At 46.2% G+C, this 19,962-nt stretch overlaps 1 protein-coding gene across 1 annotated transcript in view; it reads right to left on the bottom strand.

Annotated features, from left to right (window-relative positions):
* sidt2 (SID1 transmembrane family, member 2) overlaps positions 1 to 19,962 on the bottom strand; it is a 99,380-nt gene that overhangs the window by 6,329 nt on the left and 73,089 nt on the right. The window contains exons 19-25 of the mRNA XM_080214841.1: positions 16,841 to 16,977; positions 14,314 to 14,422; positions 12,868 to 12,944; positions 9,715 to 9,761; positions 6,591 to 6,696; positions 5,597 to 5,707; positions 2,451 to 2,564 (exon numbers count right to left, since the gene is read on the bottom strand). Of these exons, the coding sequence (XP_080070967.1) occupies positions 2,451 to 2,564; positions 5,597 to 5,707; positions 6,591 to 6,696; positions 9,715 to 9,761; positions 12,868 to 12,944; positions 14,314 to 14,422; positions 16,841 to 16,977 (701 nt within the window). The remainder of the gene's footprint in view (positions 1 to 2,450; positions 2,565 to 5,596; positions 5,708 to 6,590; positions 6,697 to 9,714; positions 9,762 to 12,867; positions 12,945 to 14,313; positions 14,423 to 16,840; positions 16,978 to 19,962) is intronic.

The following is a 19,962-nucleotide window of genomic DNA, read 5'->3' as shown; positions in this document are numbered from 1 at the left end:
CTGTATGACTCTATGACTACTGATCTGTTGGCTCAATAAAAAACGTTACCCATTTTTTTAGTCGCCTTTAATAAAGTTTAAAGCTTATTTATCAGTGTTACATTAGCAATGTAATTGAAGCTACTGTGAAAATCCCCTAGTTGCCACACTGCGGCACCTGTTTGGGTACACTGAGGGCAAACTTAGCATGGCTAACACACCTAACCAGCATGTCTTTCGGACTGTGGGAGGAAACCGGAGCGCCTGGAGGAAACCCATGCAGACATGGGGAGAACGTGCAGACTCTGCACAGACAGTGACCCAAGCCGGGGATCGAACCCGGGTCCCCGGCACTATGAGGCAGGAGTGATAACCACTGTGCCACGCAGTGATACCAGAGCAGACAGGTTATAACTAGCTAGGGCTGCTGACTGCAGTTAAATGTATCACTGGAGGCTTTATTACATGATTGGTCCCCCACACGCCAGCCATTAGTCACATTGGCCAACACATCCCTCCTCGTGATGCAATATTTTCCTACCTCAAATGGAACGCAAAGTGACTCAGTGGATGATGTCTGACTGTCAGCTCGACAGCCTTCTTTTGCCCCATTTTCAAATGTTTATATATGTGGTAAAAAGAGATAATCAAAAGAAAAAATCATTTTGAACGTCCTGATGATTTTGCTCCAGGGTTTAACGTAGCAGCGTCCTGGAGATTAGTCTCCAATTGCCAGAGGCTCCCGCTAATCCTGGGGGTTGGCAACCCTAAAACCACCAGGAAAGGCTGAAGCACCTTGGTCTATAAAGAGAAAACTGTTCATACAGAGCAGGGACTGTGAGAGGGAAGCACTGATCGGAAGACACTCGGAGATACACTGGGGCAAAAATAAAAGCTTGAAAAAGATGGATGAGGATCGGCCTGTGAAACAGATGACAGCAAATAAGAGTTGAACTCAGTGCAGTCCCTGATGTGCATTTTCAGCTCTCTCTCGGCAATTTACAACAATGACTGGGATTTTTTGGCACCCCTTCTTTATGACTTGTTTTCTAGCTGCTCACCATGGGCCACTTGGGGGGTGATATTCCGGCTTTGCCGAAATCTATAGCTTTTTGCATGGCTCACCCACCCTGCTGCTGGGGAACCCTCAGTGACAGGGACAGGGTGGGGGGGGGGGGGGGGTGTCGCCCTCAGCAGGACTGGAAAATCGCGCCGACAGGAAGGGCTGGAAAATCCCATTCAATAGCACGCAATTACATAACACCTTTAAAATAAATGTCCCTTTATCCAAACAAGATTTGACACCAAACCTCAACAAGGAAATGTTATCGGCCACATATTGGAAATCTGAAATAAAAACATCAAATTCTGGAAATACTCAACAGGTCAGGCAACAGCAATGGAGAGAGGGGCAGAGTGAATGGCTGGAATTCTCCAGCTGGGCAGCATGGTGACACAGTGGTTAGTGAGGTTTCCTCACAGCACCAGGGACATGGGTTCAATTCCAGCCTCGGGTCACTGTCGGTGTGGAGTTTGCACATTCTCCCCGTGTCTGCGTGAGTTCCTTCCGGGTGCTCCGGTTTCCTCCCACAGACTGAAAGGTATGTGGGTTAGGTTGACTGGCCCTGCTAAATTGATGCTAGCATTGGGAGATTAGCAGGGGAAATGTGTGGTAGTGGGAATAGGGTTTGGGGGGGGGGGATTGTGGTTGGTGCAGACCTGATGGATCTGCCTCCTACTGCACTGTAGGGACTTCTATGATTTTAAGTATTACGCTGATGGGATATTCTGGTCCTGCCGATGGTGCACCCCCACCATGGATTTCCCAGGGATGTGGGATGGAGTCAATGGGAAATCCCATTGGCAGAGACGGGACCAGAAGATCCTGCCACCAGCCAATGGTGCGCTGCTTCTCGCCAAGCGTGAGAGACACGGTGGGGAGACCAGAGAATCTTGCCTAATGTTTTAAAGCCAGTGATCTCATTAGATCAGTTCAATCTGAAACATTAACTGTTTTACTCTCTCCACGGATGCCACCCCACCTGCTGAGTATTTCCAGCACTTTCTGTTTTGGTTTACGGAGATATTAAGACAGATCATAGAATCCTGCAGTGCAGAAGGAGGCCATTCGGCCCATCGAGTCTGCACCCACCACAGTCCCAACCAGCCCCCTAACCCCAGATATTTACCCTAGCTAATTCCCCTCACACTCAGGGGCAACTTAACACAGCCAATTTTTGGAGTGTGAGAGCACCTGGAGGAAACCCATGCAGATACAGGGAGAATGTGCAAACTCCATACAGACAGTGGCCCAAGCTGGGAATCGAACCTGGGTCCCTGACGCTGTGAGGCAGCAGTGCTAACCATTGTGCTGCTGTGTCACCCACCTAAAGCTGGGTCAATGAGACAGTTGTCACAGAGTATCTGAAAGGAGGGGACAGGGGGTGGTGAGGCGGGAGTGGGTTACTCACCAGGAAAGAGCCAAATAGTGCTATAGAGGATAAAAAATGCCAAATGTCATGATCGTCAAAGAAATTGAGCAGGATACATTCCCTGTTGTGCTCTCTGGACTCGGCTGGAGTTTTCTGTAAAACAGTAAGAAAAATAAACAATTATTCAGCATGTTAAATTATTTGCTGCTGCAAATAGGGGCAGCACAGTGGCACAGTGGTTAGCACTGCTGCCTCACAGCACTAGGGATCCCGGTTCAATTCCTGGCTTGGGTCACTGTCTGTGTGGAGTTTGCACATTCTCCCCGTGTCTGCATGGGTTTCCTCCGGATGCTCCAGTTTCCTCCCACAACCTGAAAGATGTGCCGGTTAGGCGCATTGGTCAATGCAAAATTCTCCCTCACTGTACCCAAATAGGTGCCAGAGCGTGGTGACATGGGGATTTTCACAGTAACTTCACTGCAGTGTTAATGTAAGCCTACTTGTGACGCTAAATAAACTTTAGTAGAGGCTACTATGAAATGGATAATGTTACATTATTGAGCCAACAGATCAGTGGTTCCCAACCTTTCATACATCACAGCACACTGCTATACTCAAAACATCTTGAGATACATAAGAACATAAGAAATAGGAGCAGGAGTAGGCCATCTAGCCCTTCGAGCCTGCCCCGCCATTCAATAAGATCATGGCTGATCTGCCCTTGAGCAAAAGACTTTTTATCTCAAAAACCTCCTAAAAACAAGTCAAGCCACCATCTAATACAATGTTCATAAGTTTGAGAAGTTTACAACTTTATCACTAGGTGTGTGTCTAATATAGTTGATGGAATTTTCTGGCTGTTCATGTTTGGGATCTTCTGCTCTCGCTGATGGCTTATTGTCACCACAGGATTCTTGGTGGCATGGGGGACAACCATTAGGATGTCCCACTAACGGCAGTGGGACCGGGAGAGCCCACCATCGGCGAACAGTGTGACCATCTCCTGCAGTGAGGAGGTCTGAAAATCCCACCCCCCCGCCCCATATCTCCGAGCCCACTTCACTTCAGATCTGCTTCTCGCAACCCGTTCTCTACCTGGGGACTGTTTATTGTTTTCTTAGCTTCCTTTTTTAACTTGATTTATTATTGTCACATTTATTAACATTCAGTGAAAAGTATTGTTTCTTGCATGCTATACAGCCGGAGCATACCATTCATAGAGAAAGAGAGAGTGCAGAACGTAACTTTACAGTCACAGCTAGGGTGCAGAGAAAGATCAACTTAATACATGGTAGATCCATTCAAAAGTCTGATGGCAGCAGGGAAGAAGCTGTTCTTGAGTTGGTTGGAAGTGACTTCAGACTTTTGTATCTTTTTCCTGATGGAAGAGAGAATGTCTGGGTGCATGGGGGTTCTTGATTATTCTGGCTGCTTTCCCGAGGCAGCAGGAGGTGTAGACAGAGTCAATGGATGGGAGGCTGGTTTGAGTGATGGATTGGGCTACATTCATGACCTTTTGTAGGTTCTTATGGTTTGGGCAGAGCAGGAGACATAGCAAGTTGTGATACAACCAGAAAGAATGTTTTCTATTGTGCATCTGTAAAAGTTGGTGAGAGTCATAGCTGAAATGCCAAATTTCCTTAGTCGTCTGAGAACACAGAGGTGTTGGTGGGCACTCTTAATTATAGTGTTGGCATGGGGGGAACCAGCACAGATTGTTGGTGATCTGGACACCTAAAACCTTGAAGCTTTCCTTGCTTCCTGTTTCGTATCTCTGTCTTCTTCCCTTATTGGGAACTTCATTTTTAACTTCTCCATGTCCTCTCTGCTGATTTTTTTTACTTTTCCTCGTTCCCCTCCACTTCTTATCACCCTTTTTGAGTGTTTGCTTTGTGTGCAGACATATGAGGATCTTTGTCTTCAACTCCAAGTCTTGTTGGTCACGCGCACACTTGTGCATGGGCCTAAGCAACGTAAAAAATGTAAACTGCATACGTGCGGCTTTTTTCCAGCTGGTGCTTGCGCGGGAGGCCCAAGGTTCATCAGTTCTTGAAGGTGCTGAACACTGAGCTGGAGATGAGGGTTAGATGAAGGAGGGATCCTGTGTATGCTTCGTCCTATTTGCTTCAGTCTTTGCAAAGACTTCATTCTAAGATTTTTTTCCTATGCAATTACATTTAAAAGCTAGACTGTAGGGGTTCACTAACTTGACTACATTTTAAAACTCAGAAGGCCTGCTGGCTCAGGTGAAAATTGTCTGCATTCCTGAAGGGTAAACACAGTAAAAAGTCTGACAACACCAGGTTTTGGTGTTGTCAGACTTTTTACTGTGTTTACGCCAGTCCAACGCCGGCATACCCACATCATTCCTGAAGGGTACACAGCAGGCAAAACAAGTTTTAGCAGCTGCAAGACTTGTTTCTCCAGACAGAGACAGCCTGCGAAGGAACATTACAATAATGAGATAAGGGCTGAGATATAGTGTATGTTTGTTTCAAAATCAGCTCAGTTTCACAATCATGTTAAGAATTCAGTACAGAGACTGGCTTGCTTAGAAGCAACGTTCACTTTAAGACCCAAGTCTCTCCAAGTTTGCTTTGCTTTTTCTCTGCTTCTGATTTAATTTTCTCTAATTCCAATAAAAGTAATTCATTTTAAAATCCCGTACCAGTGCTATCCCCTTGTCTGTTCAAAGGAATGAATGGATCCAACAGTTAGTTATTTACATGAATTTTGAATCTTTCTTGGGGGGGGTGAGGTGGTCTTCACTGATTGGGAACCACTGTGCTAGATGATCTGCTAAATAATGATCTATCAAAACAGAAAATGCTCAAAACGTTCAACTGGTTAATCATAGAATCACATGGTGCAGAGGGAGGCCAGTCAGCCCATCGAGTCTGCAACAGCTCCCTCTGACATTACCCCAGGCCCTTTCCCCCACCCTATCCCCATGGCCCCACACATCTACCATGGCTAACCCATTTAATCTAAACATCTTGGGGACACAAAGGGGCAGTTTAGCCCAGTTAAGTAGCTTCTGCGAAGGCAGAAATGTAAGGTTAAATACTTCAGGTTAAAGGCCTTTCATCAGATTTGGGTGCTGACAAGAAAGGATTGCAGAGCAGTGCAGGGCAAGAAGCTCATATTGAATAGTGACCGGATGGATTAACGGAGGATGTGCTTACCTGCCATGTGCTGAGACCCTGAAAGAAGAAAAAGAGAGCGAAACCCCAGACTACAGCTGTGCAGACAATACAGATCAGGGGAATGGGTCTGATCCTTTCACCGCTCCGTAACTAGGGCAACAGAGAAAACAGCAGCTTCAGTAACTCAGAAAAAAAATCAACAGTCAACTGATCTTAACGCAACGCTGCTTTAACTAAAGCTCTGTAATATTGTTTATTGCCTCAATGTCCAACAAACACATTTGGTACTTGGTTAACAGAGAGCTAATTGTCAACTAGAGATCTTGTGGCGCAGTGGGTATTGACCCTGCCTCTGAGCCAGAAACCCAGGGTTTGAGTCCCACCCCAGGAGCTGGCAGCCAAGGAAGGTGAGTTCATAATGTGGCCAAACAGATTTTTAAAAATTTATTTGTGGGACATGGACGTCACTGGCTGGCCAGCATTTATTACCCATCCCTAGTTGCTGTTGAAACGTGAGTGGCTTGCTAGGCCATTTCAGGGGGGCAATGTGACTCATTGCTGTGGCTCTGGAGTCACGTGTAGCCCATTCCAGATAAGGACGGCAGATTTCTTTCCCTAAAGGGCATTAATGAACCAGATGGGTTTTTCTGACAATCGGCAATGGTTTCATGGTCATCATTAGATTCTTAATTCCAGAAATTTTTTATTGAGTTCAAATTCCACCATCTGCTGTGGTGGGATTTGAACCCTGTTCCCCAGAGCATTAGCTGAGTCTCTGGATTAATAGTCTAGCGATAAAACCATTAGGCCATTGCCTCACCTTATCAAAAACTACCAACTTAAGCCAACGGTAGGTGGTCAGTGTGGGAGAAAGAGTTCGGAATGAGTAATAGAGATACATTTAAGGGGACACTGGATAAATCCATAAAGGATTAGGAGATGTTGATGGGGTGAGTGCGAGGAGGGCCATGTGGAGCATGGATCAGATGGGCTGAATGGCCTCTCGCTGTGCTGTGATTGGTCAGTCTCTTACCTTCATGATAATGTAAAACGCAAAGTAGAGTAACAGGTTGCAGATCCCTATCGCCAGCAGGTAGGAGGCAAAATCTTTGGGCCTCAGGATGAGTCCATATGCAGCCCTGAAAATTAAATGCAAGACTACTTAACAGCTGTGTCGGGTGATGAAGCAGGCACTGTGATAGCACACATTCAACAGCAAGTTTATAGTTTATTTGTTAGTATCACAAGTTGGCTTACATTAACACTGCAATGAAATTACTGTGAAAATCCCCTAGTCGCCACAGTCCGGCACCTGTTCGGGTACACTGAGGGAGAATTTAGCATCTAACCTGCACGCCTTTCAGACTGAGGGAGGAAACCGGAGCACCCGGAGGAAACCCACGCAGACACAGGGAGTGCACAGAGAGTTTATACAATTTTCTCACATTCCCCGTCCTACCATGAGAGCAGGGACACTATCCAGAGGTCGAAGTTCAACTTTGAGCTACCGTCCCACTATTGCCTTTTTCTGCAGGGGCTACAGAACGGGACAGGCACAGGTATGCACACAGGTGTGCACACAGGTGTGCACAGGAGTGTTTTGGTTTGCAGCTTTCCAGTTTTGGCGTGGACTGTGGCTATCTCAGCTGGGAGAGAGTAGGTCACACACTGAGGCCGTGTACCAGGGACCCAAGCTGCAGCACTGGGAGAGGGCTGCACTGGTGGAGCTGCTGTGTTTCTGATATTAAACTGAGACCCCATGAGAAGGATGTAAGCGAAGCCCGTGCCACTATTTCAGGGAATAAAAAAGGAAGCTTGCCCTTGTATCCTCAACAGTTTTATCCCTCAGGCAGCAAGACTAACACAGATCATTAGATTATCAATGTCTCAGTGTTTGTGGGAGTTTGCTGTGTGTAAAGGTGGCTGCTCTGCTTCCTACAGTTACAGCACAGAAACGGCCATGCATTCGGGGCAAAAAAGAAAATATTAGCCGTCCATCTAATCCCACCTTCCAGCACCGGCCTTGCGGTTACAGCACTTCAGGTGTAGATCCAGGCAAAAAAGTAAAATCGCCATAGTCCCAGATAACCATAGGCTGCTTTCCCCTTTGAGGGGAAGAGCTGTCTGGTGGCGATTTTAACCTGGGGGTCACCACACCTTAGGCAAGGAGCAAGGTTGAGAAGACAGATTTGAGCGCAGTTCTGGTGGCCACATTATAGGATGGATACGAACATACTGGAGGGAGTGCGGAGGAGATCCACCAGGATGCTGCCTGGGATGGAACATTTAAGTTACGAAGAGAGGTTGTGTAGGCTTGAATTGTTTTCTTTGGAGCAGAGAAGGCTGAGGGGTGACCTGATCGAGGTGTACCAGATTATGAGGGACATGGACAGAGTGGATAAGGAGCAGCTGTTCCCCTTAGTTGAAGGGTCAGTCACGAGGGGACGCAAGTTCAAGGCGAGGGGCCAGGAGGTTTGAGGGGGATGTGAGGAAAAATGCCTTTACTCAGAGGGTGGTGACGGTCTGTATATGCTGCCTGGGAGGGTGGTGGAGGCGAGTTACTCACATCCTTTAAAAAGTACCTGGATGAGCACTCAACACATCATAACATTCAGGGCTATGGACCAAGTCCTGGTCAATGGAATTAGGTGGGGGTTCAGGTGTTTCTCGTGTGTCAGTGCAGCCTCAATGGGCCGAAGGGTCTCCTCTGCATTGTACGATTTGATGATTCTTCATGATTAACCGCAGCCAGTACAGGTAGCTTTTGAATGCGTTGAGAGTTTCTGCTATCACTAAACCAGGCAACACATTCTGGACGCCCAATAACAGTTTGAGAAGTGAAAATACATCCAAGACGTTGAAACATAGAAACTCTACAGTATAGAAAGAGGCCATTCAGCCCATTGAATCTGCACCAACCACAATCCCAACCCCGATGTCCCTACATATTTACCCACTAATCCCTCTAACCTACACATCTCAGGACACTAAGGGCAATATTAGCATGGCCCATCAACCTAACCCGCACATCTTTGGACTGTGGGAGGAAACTGGAGCATCCGGAGAAAACCCATGCAGACACGAGGAGAATGTGCAAACTCCACACAGACAGTGATCCGAGCCGGGAACCCAGGTCCCTAAAGCTGTGAAGCAGCAGTGTTAGCCTCTGTGCTACCCAAGGTTGTGAAAGCATTTTATAGAACCGATTCTCTGAGTGTAATCTCCACCCTTTAGTTAACCTGTTCACAAATTGCCCTTCAGAGCCAGTCTAGGGGCAGCTGAGTTGCTCCTGAACCCTCTGCATGAATGGTTTACTTATCAACTTCAGGATAGAATCCCTATGTCAACACGGATGAAGTGCAAATGGTTGAGAGCTTCAAGTTTCTAAGTGTCCAAATCACCAACAACCTGTCCTGATCCCTCCATGCTGATGCTATATAGTTAAGAAAGCCCATCAATACCTCTACTTTCTCAGGAAGCTAAGGAAATTCAGCATGTCCGCTATGACTCACCAACTTTTACAGATACACCATAGAAAGCATCCTTTCTGGTTGTATCTCAATAAAGTGTTTGAGCTCCACATGAGCCTCCTTCTCCCTTCTTCATCCAACCCCAACAATCCTCCATTCCTTTCTCCTTCATGTGTCTATGAGTCTCCCCCTGCATGTATCTATGCAAATCTCCTCAACTATGCTTTATAGAGAATACCCTGAGTAAAGGAGCTTCTCCTGAATTCCTTGTAGATTTACTGGTGTCTACCTCACATTAATGGTTCAGGGTTCCCTCACATCGACCCATTCAAACCCAGTAATAATTTTAAGCACCTCTATTAGATCACCCCTCAATCTATAGAAAAGAGCCCAAACCTAATGGGTGGGATTTTATCGCTCTGCTCGTCCCATAAAACCCCGCCCGAGGCTAACAGACCTTCCCATGGCCCGCCCCTCATCCACTCCGATTCTGGTGGTGGGCGGAACAGTAAGGTTCCAGCCAATCAGTCTTTCCTGATTGTTATTAGCTCCCAGTTCTGGTACAATTCCAGCAAACCTCCTTTGGTGAAATGCTTCAAATCCAGTTGAGTTTATTTAGGGATTCCACACTGACAATTAACAAGACATGGATGTTGATCAGGAGAGGCAGGGCAGCCTCATACTTACAGGGACCAGTTCACGATATTCCCCATAATAAGTAATACCATCCGATCCTAAGAAAAAGAGATGAAAGATTTTAGTGAGATGAAACATAGAAACTGGGAGCAGGAGGAGGCCATTCAGTCCTTCAAGCCTGCTCCACCATTCATTATCATGGATGATCATCAAATTCAATATCCTATTCACACCTTCTCTACATATCCCTTGATCCCTTTAGCCCCAAGAGCTATATCTAATTTCTTCTTGAAATTACCCAAGATTTTGACCTCAACTATTTTCTGTAGTAGTGAATTTCACACATTCACCGCTCTCTGGGTGAAAAAATTTCTCTTCACCTCAGTCCTAAAAAGATTTACCCCTTATCCTCAAACTATGATCCCTAGTTCTGGACTCCCTCACCATTGGGAACATTCTTTCTGAATCTACCCTCTCTAACCCTGTTACAATTTTATAAATTTCTATGGGATCCCCTCCTCACTCTTCTAAACTGCAATCAATGCAATCCTAACCAACTTAGTCTCTCCTCATATGACAGACTTGCCATCCCAGGAATAAGCCTGGTAAACCTCGGCTGCACTCCCTCTATAGCAAGGACATTCTTCCTCAGAGAAGAACACAATATTCTAGGTGCGACCTCACCAATGTCCTGTACAATTGCAGTAAAACATCCTGATTCTTATACTCAAATCCTCTTAAAGTTTATTTTTTAGTGACAAGTAGGCTTACATTCACACTACAATGAAGTTACTGTGAAAATCCCGTGGTCGCCACACTCCAGTGCCTGTTCAGGTTCACTGAGAGAGAATTTAGCATGGCTAATGCACCAGTGCAGCATGTCTTTGGACTGTGGGAGGAAACTGGTGCACCCAGAGGAAACCCACGCAGACACAGGAAATGTGCAGACTCTGCACAGACAGTGACCCAAATGAGGAATCAAACCCAGGTCCCTGGTGCTGTGGGGCAGCAGTGCTAACCATTGTGCCACTGTGCTGCCCTATGAAGGCTATGCTATGAAGGCCAATGTTACCTTCTTTACTGCCTGCTGTACCTGCGCGCTTACTTTCAGTGACTGATGCATGAGGACACCAAGGTCTCGCTGAGTATCCACCTCTCTGAATTTACACCCATTCAAGTAATAATCTGTCTTCCTATTACTGCTATCGAAAATTGAGAGCTTTTATGACTGGACTGGCTCAGAATGTGCAGAATCCACCTTCCAGCAGTGAATTAAAATCATTGTTTCTACCTTTACCATTCCCCTTTTCACACTGCTGTTAGATTCCAAGGATGACAATGGATGGAAGCCTCCCTGTCCTTTGGTGACAGGTTTGAAAACGGGAGCTGTGAGCAAACCTGCAGATGTTGGTATTGAGCTTGCTGGGCACGCACTTTCCCACAGGTCGATTTAGCTGGGGGTGGTGGTGGGGGCGATGCCAGTGGCTACACTGGATTCAGGGTCTAATGAGGGGGAACGGGGAAAATTCGCACTGGGGTCTTCCTGCGATTGAAATGGATTCCTCCTGAGGGGAGGCAATAACGTAGTGGGATTGTCGCTGAACTAGTAATCCAGTGACTCAGCGTAATGTTCTGGGAGGAACCCAGGTTCGAATCCCACCCCGGCAGATGGTGAAATTTGAACTCAATAAAAAGACCGGAATTAAAAGTCTAACGAGGAGTAAAGATTTATTGCTGCAACTGTACAAGATAGTGGTGAGGCCACATTTAGAATATTGTGCACAGATTTGGTCCTTATTGAGGGAAAGATATCTGATTGGAGGTAGCACTAAAGAGATTTATTTGGATGATCCTGGGTATGGAGGGACAGTCGTGTGAGGGAAGTCCCAACAGGTTGGGTCTGTACTCCTTGGAGTTTGGAACAAGGAGAGATGATGTGATTGAAATATGTACGATTCTTAGTGAGTTAGACAGGGTAAATGTTGAGAGGATGTTTCCACTTGTAGGAGAGTGTGGGACCAGAGGGCACAGTTGCAGAAAAAGGTGTGTTCATTTAAAATGGAGTTGAGGAAGAGTAGGCCCTTCAAACCTACTCTGCCATTTAGCAAGATCATGGCTGATTCAACACTCATTAGGTCCAATTTCCTGCCTTTCCTGCTACATAACCCTTAATTCACCAACTGATTAAAAACCTATCAATCTCAGCCTTGATGTTCAAGGACTCAATCTCCACAGCTTGCTGCACGAGAGAATTCCAAATATTCACTAACCTTTCGAGAGGAGGAAGTCCACACAGACACGGGGAGAACGTACAAATTCCACACAGACAGTGACCTAAGCCGGGAATTGAACCCGGGTCCCTGGCGCTGTGAGGTAGCAATGCTAATCACTGTGTCACCGCACCACTCACTGATTACGCTGCATTTGATTAAGTTGCTTCAGGACTTCATTCAATGTGCTCACTGAGCTGCAGTGTGATCTCCATAACCCAGCACTGGGATCTAGGCTTCGCTAAGCACAGAACAAAAAACAGTACGGCACAGTAACAGGCCCTTCGGCCCTCCAAGCCTACGCCGATCACATTTACTTATCTAAACCAACTGCTTATATCCTTCTATTCCCTGTTTGTTTATATGCCTATCATGATAAGTCTTAAATGTCGCTAACATAACTGCCTCAACCACCTCACTTGGCAGTGCATCCCAGGCCCCCACCACTCTCTGGGTAAGAAACTTTCCCCGCACATCTCCACTGAACCTTTCCCCCTTACCCTGAACTTGTGCCCCCTTGTAATTGTCATTTCTGCCCAGGGATAAAGTTTCCAACTGTTCACCCTATCTATTACTCTCGTAATTTTATAAACTTCTATTGCGTCGCCCCCTCAGCCTCCATCTTTCCAGGGAGAACAATCCCAGTTTATTCATAGCTAATACCCTCCACACCAAGGAACATCCTGGTAAACCTGTTCTGCACTCTGTCCAAAGCCTCCATGTCCTTCTTGTAATGTGGTGAGCATCACTTGTGTCAATGGTTTTCTTTCATCACTTTCCACTCAATTTTCTCCCCCTAATCTCCTGAAGACATTGACAGCTTGGAGAACGTCTCACACAAGTAGCCATGTCAGACTATTTCACCATCACAGCCAAAAAGAGAGAAATCCCCTTCCTGGCTATTGTGAATCTAGAACGCGTGAGAGGCACTTACTACATAGGCCGGTCCACTGCACTGTCTGATGTGGTCAGTGTAAATCACATGAATTATTCTTCTGCAGATCCCAGTGTCTGAAAAAGCAAAAATCCAACACTGAATCTGTCCTTTGACAATGGCACATCGATAGACAATACTTCCTGCAATGTGGTCAATTACTGTTGAGTCATGTAATCCATGATAGTGACATCCTTGAAGGAATTACACCCATACCCTGTTCAGTTTTGTAACTCAGCAATTCGCCTCTAGTCTAATTAAGGTGGTCACGAAACCATCATTGTGTTGTTAAAAAAAAATCTGGTTCACTAATTTCCTCCCTTATAAAATCATAGAACCTTACAGTGCAGAAAGAGGCCCTTCGAGTCTGCACCAAACACAATCCCACCCAGGCCCTACCCCCCTATCCCTACTTTTTTTTACCCACTAATCCTTCTAACCTATGCATCTCAGGACACTAAGGGGCAATTTTATCATAGCCAATCAACCTAACCTGCACATCTTTGGACTGTGGGAGGAAACCCACACAGACACGAGGACAATGTGCAAACTCCACACAGACAGTGACCCGACCAGGAATCGAACCCAGGACCCTGGAGCTGTGAAGCAGCAGTGCTAACCAGTGTACCACCAAGCCGCCTGGTCTGGTCTGGTCTGGCCTACATGTAACTCCAAATCCACCACCCTGTGGTTGACTCTTAACTGTCCTCTGAAATGGCCGAGTGAGCCGCTCATTTTGAGGGCAATTAGAGATGGGCAACGAGTGCTGGCCTTGCCAGCAACACCCACATCCCATGATAGAATAAAACAGAAATTGTCCGTCCCATCCGCCACAGGAATCGTGGTGGGCGGGACAGGGCCATGTAGGGGTCTGTTGACCCAGGGTGGGATTTTCCGGGCTCGGGGCGAGTACAGCCGGAAAAATCTCCCCCAAGGAAATCAATCATGGACTGGAAGTGCTGACTGGACTAATGGTGATGTGGAGATGCCGGCGTTGGACTGGGGTGTAAGAAGTCTCACAACACCAGGTTAAAGTCCAATTCCAATTTGGAATCACGAGCTTTTAGACCGCTGCTCCTTCATCAGGTGAGTCAGGAGGGAGCAGGAGCGGAGCTCCGAAGGCTCGTGATTCCAAACAAACCTGCTGGACTTTAATCTGGTGTTGTGAGACTTCTTACTGGATTAACGGTGATCCAGCCATTTGTGTTACACCCAAATCAATAGTTTCCACTAGACGTCCAACAGAAAGGGAAGGTGATTGCGAATACTACAACCCACGTTAAGTTTGTCCCCCCATGAACTTATCATTCTCAGAGGGAGGCTTGGGTTACAGCTGGTCCCCTGAGTCCGATGACAAATAAAGCTGGAGAAAACAGACAGGTAAAGAAAAGGTTTATTTGCTGAACATCCCCAGAAAAATCCCAGTGTCAAAGAAACAATAATTACCAAGTTTCCAGCGTCCCATATAGTAGAGTTGTATGCTGAGTAGAAGTGTGGCCAGGATGTGAATAAAGGAGAAAACAGCCCAGAATACAATGTAATCCTTCCCAAAAACCTGCCCAGAAAGAAGCAAAAATAAAGAGAATTAGAAACAAGTTCTCTTGGCTTCTCCTTTGTGTCAATTTCTGATGGAAATGCACAGCGAGGACAGACTGCACTTCTCCTCCTTCACCGCCAACTTCACCGCCCAACAATTCTCACCCCCCTGCAGCCCACAACCCACCCCCAGAACCAAAGGGAACCCGTCCCCACTCGATTATTGTGAGCTGGATAAATCAAAGGACCTTCCACACTCTTTCACTAGATGGCTTTGTTAGTCACTGCGCCTCCAAGATTGGAAGGCTTGGTGCAATAGAGTGTTACTAGCCTCGTAATCCAGAGGGCCAGGCCAATGCCCAGGGATAAAAGCAAATCACTGCAGATACTGGACTCTGAAAGACGGGTTCAAATCTCACCACGGCAGCGGAAGAATTCAATAAAATCTGGAATTGAAAACTAAGCTCAGTAATGATTATTGTTAAAAACTCCTTTGGTTCACGAATATCCTTTAGAGAAGATAATCTGCCATCCTTATCTGGTCTACTGTAACTCCAAACCCAGAGCCACAATGTGGTAAACTCTTAACTGCCCTCTGAATGCCACTCAGTTCAAGGGCAACAAATATTTGCTATTCCACTCTGCCTGTTGAAATAAGCCTAATGGCTACCATTAGTGGATTAGTGCTGCATGACTGATCTCACCGAGGTGTATTATCACAGTGGGGTGCTTGCCATTTCAGTTTGATTGACAGCTCCAAATGGTTATGGAACCTTGGTGGTGAAATTATGAATTCCACTGCTGTTTTTATAAGTGATTATGTTATTGAATGAAATGATCATTGTTATCAGGAACAGTGTAGTTGAAGGAATGTAAATGTAGCCAATGTTTTTAAGTTTTAAGTTTAAGTTTATTTATTAGTGTCACAAGTCAGCTTACATTAATACTGTAATGAAGTTACTGTGAAAATCCCCTAGTTGCCACACTCAGGTGCATGCTCGGGCACACCGAGGGAGCATTTAACATGGCCAATGCATCTAATTAACACATCTTTCGGATTGTGGAAGGAAACCAGAGCATCTGGAGGAAACCCATGCAGACACAGGGAGAATGTGCAAACTCTACACAGTGACCCAAGCTGGGAATTAAACATGCGTCCCTGAAGCTGTGAGGCAGCAGGGCTAACCACTCTGTCAACACGTTGCCCTAATTATTTGTGAGAGAGAGTGTTTTTTTAAAAATTAAGTCTGTAGTGGATACTTTGAACTTCATCTCAGCACGAGTCCCGGGTCTGCCTATGATGGAGAGTAGAGGAGTTAGCTAGTAAGTCTGACAAGGGGTGGGGGTGGGGGACATGGGTTGGCATCAACCATCGAACCAGAGAATTCCAACAGTGCAGAAATGGGCTATTCGGCCCATCAAGTCTACGGTGCTCTCTGAAAGAACATCCTACCCAGGCCCTCGTTACTAACCTATCCCTGTAACCCCTTGCATTTACCATGGCTAATCCACTTAACCTATATATCTTTGGACACTCAGGGGCAACTTAGCATGGCCAATCCACCTAACCTGCACACTTTTGTGGGAGAAACCAGAGTACCCAGAGGAAACCCATGCAGACACAGGGAGAATGTGCAAGCTTCATTCAGACAGTGACCCAAGGCTGGAATCAACCTGGGTCCCTGGTGCTGTGAGGCAGCAATGCTAACCACTGTGCCAACATGCCAGCCCATGAGTTGATGCTAAGTTGGCACAGAGACCACAATGGGACACAGATTGGAAAACATTGGTTTACATGATGGGTGTACAGATCATGGGCATGAGTGGGGGGCATAGGTTGACATGAAGGGTATGAGGGGTCATGGGCATGAGCTGGCATGGGTTGGCATGGTGACTGTATGGTAGGGGATGAGGGTTGAGGTTAGCATAATTAAGGACCCCACGCATCCTGGACAAACTCTCTTCCATTTTCTTCCGTTGGAAAAAAAATACACAAGTCTGAGGTCACGTATCAACCGACTCAAGAACATCTTCTTCCCTGCTGCCATCAGACTTTTGAATGGACCTACCTCGCATTAAGTTGACCTTTCTCTACACCCTAGCGATGACTGTAACACAACATTCTGCACTCTCTCCTTTCCTTCTCTATGAACAGTATGCTTTGTCTGTTTAGCACAAGAAACAATACTTTTCACTATGTTAATTCATGTGATAATAATAAATCCAATCATTAAGGACTGGATGGCTGTTAAATGTTTAATTTTAAAAGTGATTCAATGCTAGATCGCAGGCTGATTCCACACCCAGCATGCTCTGCATGTTCCGGGGTTGCCCAGCCTGACTCCCAGGGGCCCCGCTGCAGGTTAAGACACGGGCAGCAGAGGTTTGGATGATCAGAATCAGAAGTGCTTCTTTCCCAGTGAACTGTGATACTCACCACTCCCAACACAGAGAAGAATATGACTAAGGCAAGACAGGCGTAAGCAGAGTAGGCACTGGCATTGATGTCCGGGTGTCGCTTCTGGTACAACTTCAGCATGCAGAGTCCTGCTATCATGTACATGAAAGATGTATCTGTGTGCCAAACAGAAACATGCATCAGGACACAGCAAGTAACACATTCCTACCTCAATACTTATTCACTGTAAAATGGATTAGTGTCACAAGTAGGCTTACATTAACACCACAATGAAGTCACTGAAAATTCACTAGTTGCCACACTCCGGCGCTATTTGGCTTCACTGAGTGAGAATTTAGACATGCATCTAACCAGCACGTCTTTCAGACTGTGGGAGGAAACCTGAGTACCTGGTCTCTGCGTAGACAATGTGCAAACTCCACACAGACATTGACCCAAGCCGGAATCAAACCCAGGTCCCTGGTGCTGTGAGGCAGCAGTGCTCACCGCTGTGCTACCATACACCAAGGAGATACGCTTCAGTTCTGTAGAAAGGTCAATAGATCCAAAACGTCAACTCTGTTTCTCCCTCCACAGATGCTGCCAGACCTGCTGAGTTTATCCAGCATTATATTGCAGAGAGCAGGGTGGTCCAAAACTACGGGGCATAGGTTTAAGGTGAGAGGGGACACATTTAAAAAGGACCTTTTTGCACACAGAGAGTGGTGCGTGAATGGAATGAGCTGCCAGAGGAGGTGGTAGAGGCGGGGTCACTATTACAACATTTGGAAGACACTTAGACAGGTACACGGATGGGAAAGGTTTAGAGGGATATGGGCCAAACACAGGCAAATGGGATTAGTTCGGTTTAGGAAACCTGGTCAGCATGGACGAGTTGGGCCAAAGGGCCTATTTCTGTGCTGTATATCTCTGACTCTTATCAGATGATAGACTAGCTTCTGTGTGAGTAACAGGAATTTTATTCAATGGTTTAAAATGCCTGCTCTCTTGCTTAAACATAAGAGCTAAGAGCAGGAATAGTTATTTTGGTCCCTTGAGCCTCCTCTGACATTCAATAAGATCATGGCTGATCTTTTTGTGGACTCAGCTCCACTTACCGCCCACTCACCATAACCCTTAATTCCTTTCCTGTTCAATAATTTATCTATCCTTGCCTTAAAAACATTCAGTGAGGTAGCCTCAACTGCTTCACTGGGCAGGAATTCCACAGATTCACAACCCTTTGGGTGAAGAAGTTCCTCCTCAACTCAGTTCTAAATCTGCTCCCCCTTATTTTGAGGCCATGTCCCCTAGTTCTAGTTTCACCCGCCAGTGAAAACAACCTCCCTGCTTCTTTCTCATCTATTCCCTTCATAAGCTTGTGTTTCTATAAGATCTCCCCTTACAGCAACTTATCTCCATTCTGCTTATCTGCTTTCTCTCGGTGACCACATTCAGGCTTAAGCAATCAGACACAGAGAACAGATATAATCAAATACCAAACAACGGACACCACAGTCACTAAAAGGATTCTCCTTTGCTGAGAGACCTTGATGGGCTCATAGGTTCTGATGCCGCAGAACTTCCTTTCGTGGGCTGCTGGGGTGTGGAGAACAACTAAGACAAGAGCCAAAAATAGTTGGAAGCGCTTAACTCAAATGGTTATCCGAGCCACCTGCCTTGGACTGTGGCCCAGAAGTGTGGGCCAGCAACATTAGGGAAAGATTTCAAAATGCCTTACACATGTCAGCCATTGCTCAGTTAGAAATGCTCTCATTTCTGAGCCAAAAGGTTGTTGGTTCAAATCCCAGTTCAGGTTTCAGCACAACAGTCTGGGCTGACACTCAGTAGTGCAGTACTGAGGGAGTGCTACACTGTTTTTGGATAACACATTAAACCAAGGTCCCAGATTCCCTCTCAAGTGGACGTAGATGGAGGGATTCTCTGGCCGTTCATGCCAGTGAGATTTTCCAATCCCGCTGTACTGATCAAACATTTGGTTGTGCGCCGGAATCCCTGTCCTTGCTAGAGGGGCGAAAACGGCTGGAGAATTCCAGCCAGAAGATCACGTCGCACTATTTCGAAGAAGAGCAGAAGATTTACCCCCAGTGTATCAGCCTTCAATCGGCATCGCGGAGACAGGTTACACACACATTAATCGCATCGCTGTCTGTGGAATCTTGCTGTGCGCAAATTGGCTGCCACATTTCCTAAAATTGACTACACTTCAAAAAAATTTCATTGACTGTAATAAACACAAAATACTGCAGATGCTGGAATCTGAAACATTAAACAAAGTGCTGGAAAATCTCAGCAGGTCTGACAACAACTGTGAGAAAAGAATGGAGAGGTTTGACAAAGGGTCATCTGGACTTGAAACGTTGGCTCTACTCTGTCTCCACAGATATTGTCAGACCTGCTGAGATTTTCCAGCATTTTCTGTTCTTATTTCGTTGGCAATAAAGTGCTTTGCAATGTCTGGTGGTCATGTTGGCGCTTTATAAATGAAAATCTTTCTTTATTTGAAAGATACAGGGTGAGATTCCCCAGCCCTCTGTCTCCCATGGGAATTCCCATTCATGTTACCCAGCTCCTGCAGGAAACCCACAGGTGGGGGTGCGCTGCCGGTGGGATTCTCTGATCCTGCCGGTCTAAACGACCGGATAATTCCCGTTATAAAATCCCTATGGCGCAGAAGGAGGCCATTCAGCCCATCAAATTTGCACCGACAACAATCCCACCCAGGTCCTATCTTACAATCTCACATATTTACCTCACTAAGGGGCAATTTAGCATGGCCAATCCACCTAACCCGCATATCTTTGGACTGTGGGAGGAAACCGGAGCACTCAGAGGAAACCCACGCAGACATGGGGAGAATGCATAAACTCTTGTTACCCAAGCCAGGATTTGAACCCGGGACCCTGGCGCTGTAAGACAGCAGTGTTAACCACTGTACCACCGTGCTGCTCTTTTTCAAAGCCTTTCCCCAGCCATTGCTTTGTAAGGATATGTGGAGCCAGGGAGATATCTGCTGTTAAGAAGAGATCATCAGGGGGCATTACATACTGTGTTTTAATATCTAGTCCCTTATCTTCTCTTTTTTTGGTCCATTCAATCTCTGGGTAGAGTTATCTTTCTGGGTCTTATGCAGGGTTGCT

Source organism: Carcharhinus amblyrhynchos, chromosome 29, assembly GCF_965287045.1.
Source record: "Carcharhinus amblyrhynchos chromosome 29, sCarAmb.v2.hapA, whole genome shotgun sequence".
In the NCBI taxonomy this organism is placed as follows: Eukaryota; Metazoa; Chordata; class Chondrichthyes; order Carcharhiniformes; family Carcharhinidae; genus Carcharhinus; species Carcharhinus amblyrhynchos.
This window is presented reverse-complemented; position numbering and strand designations above follow the sequence as displayed.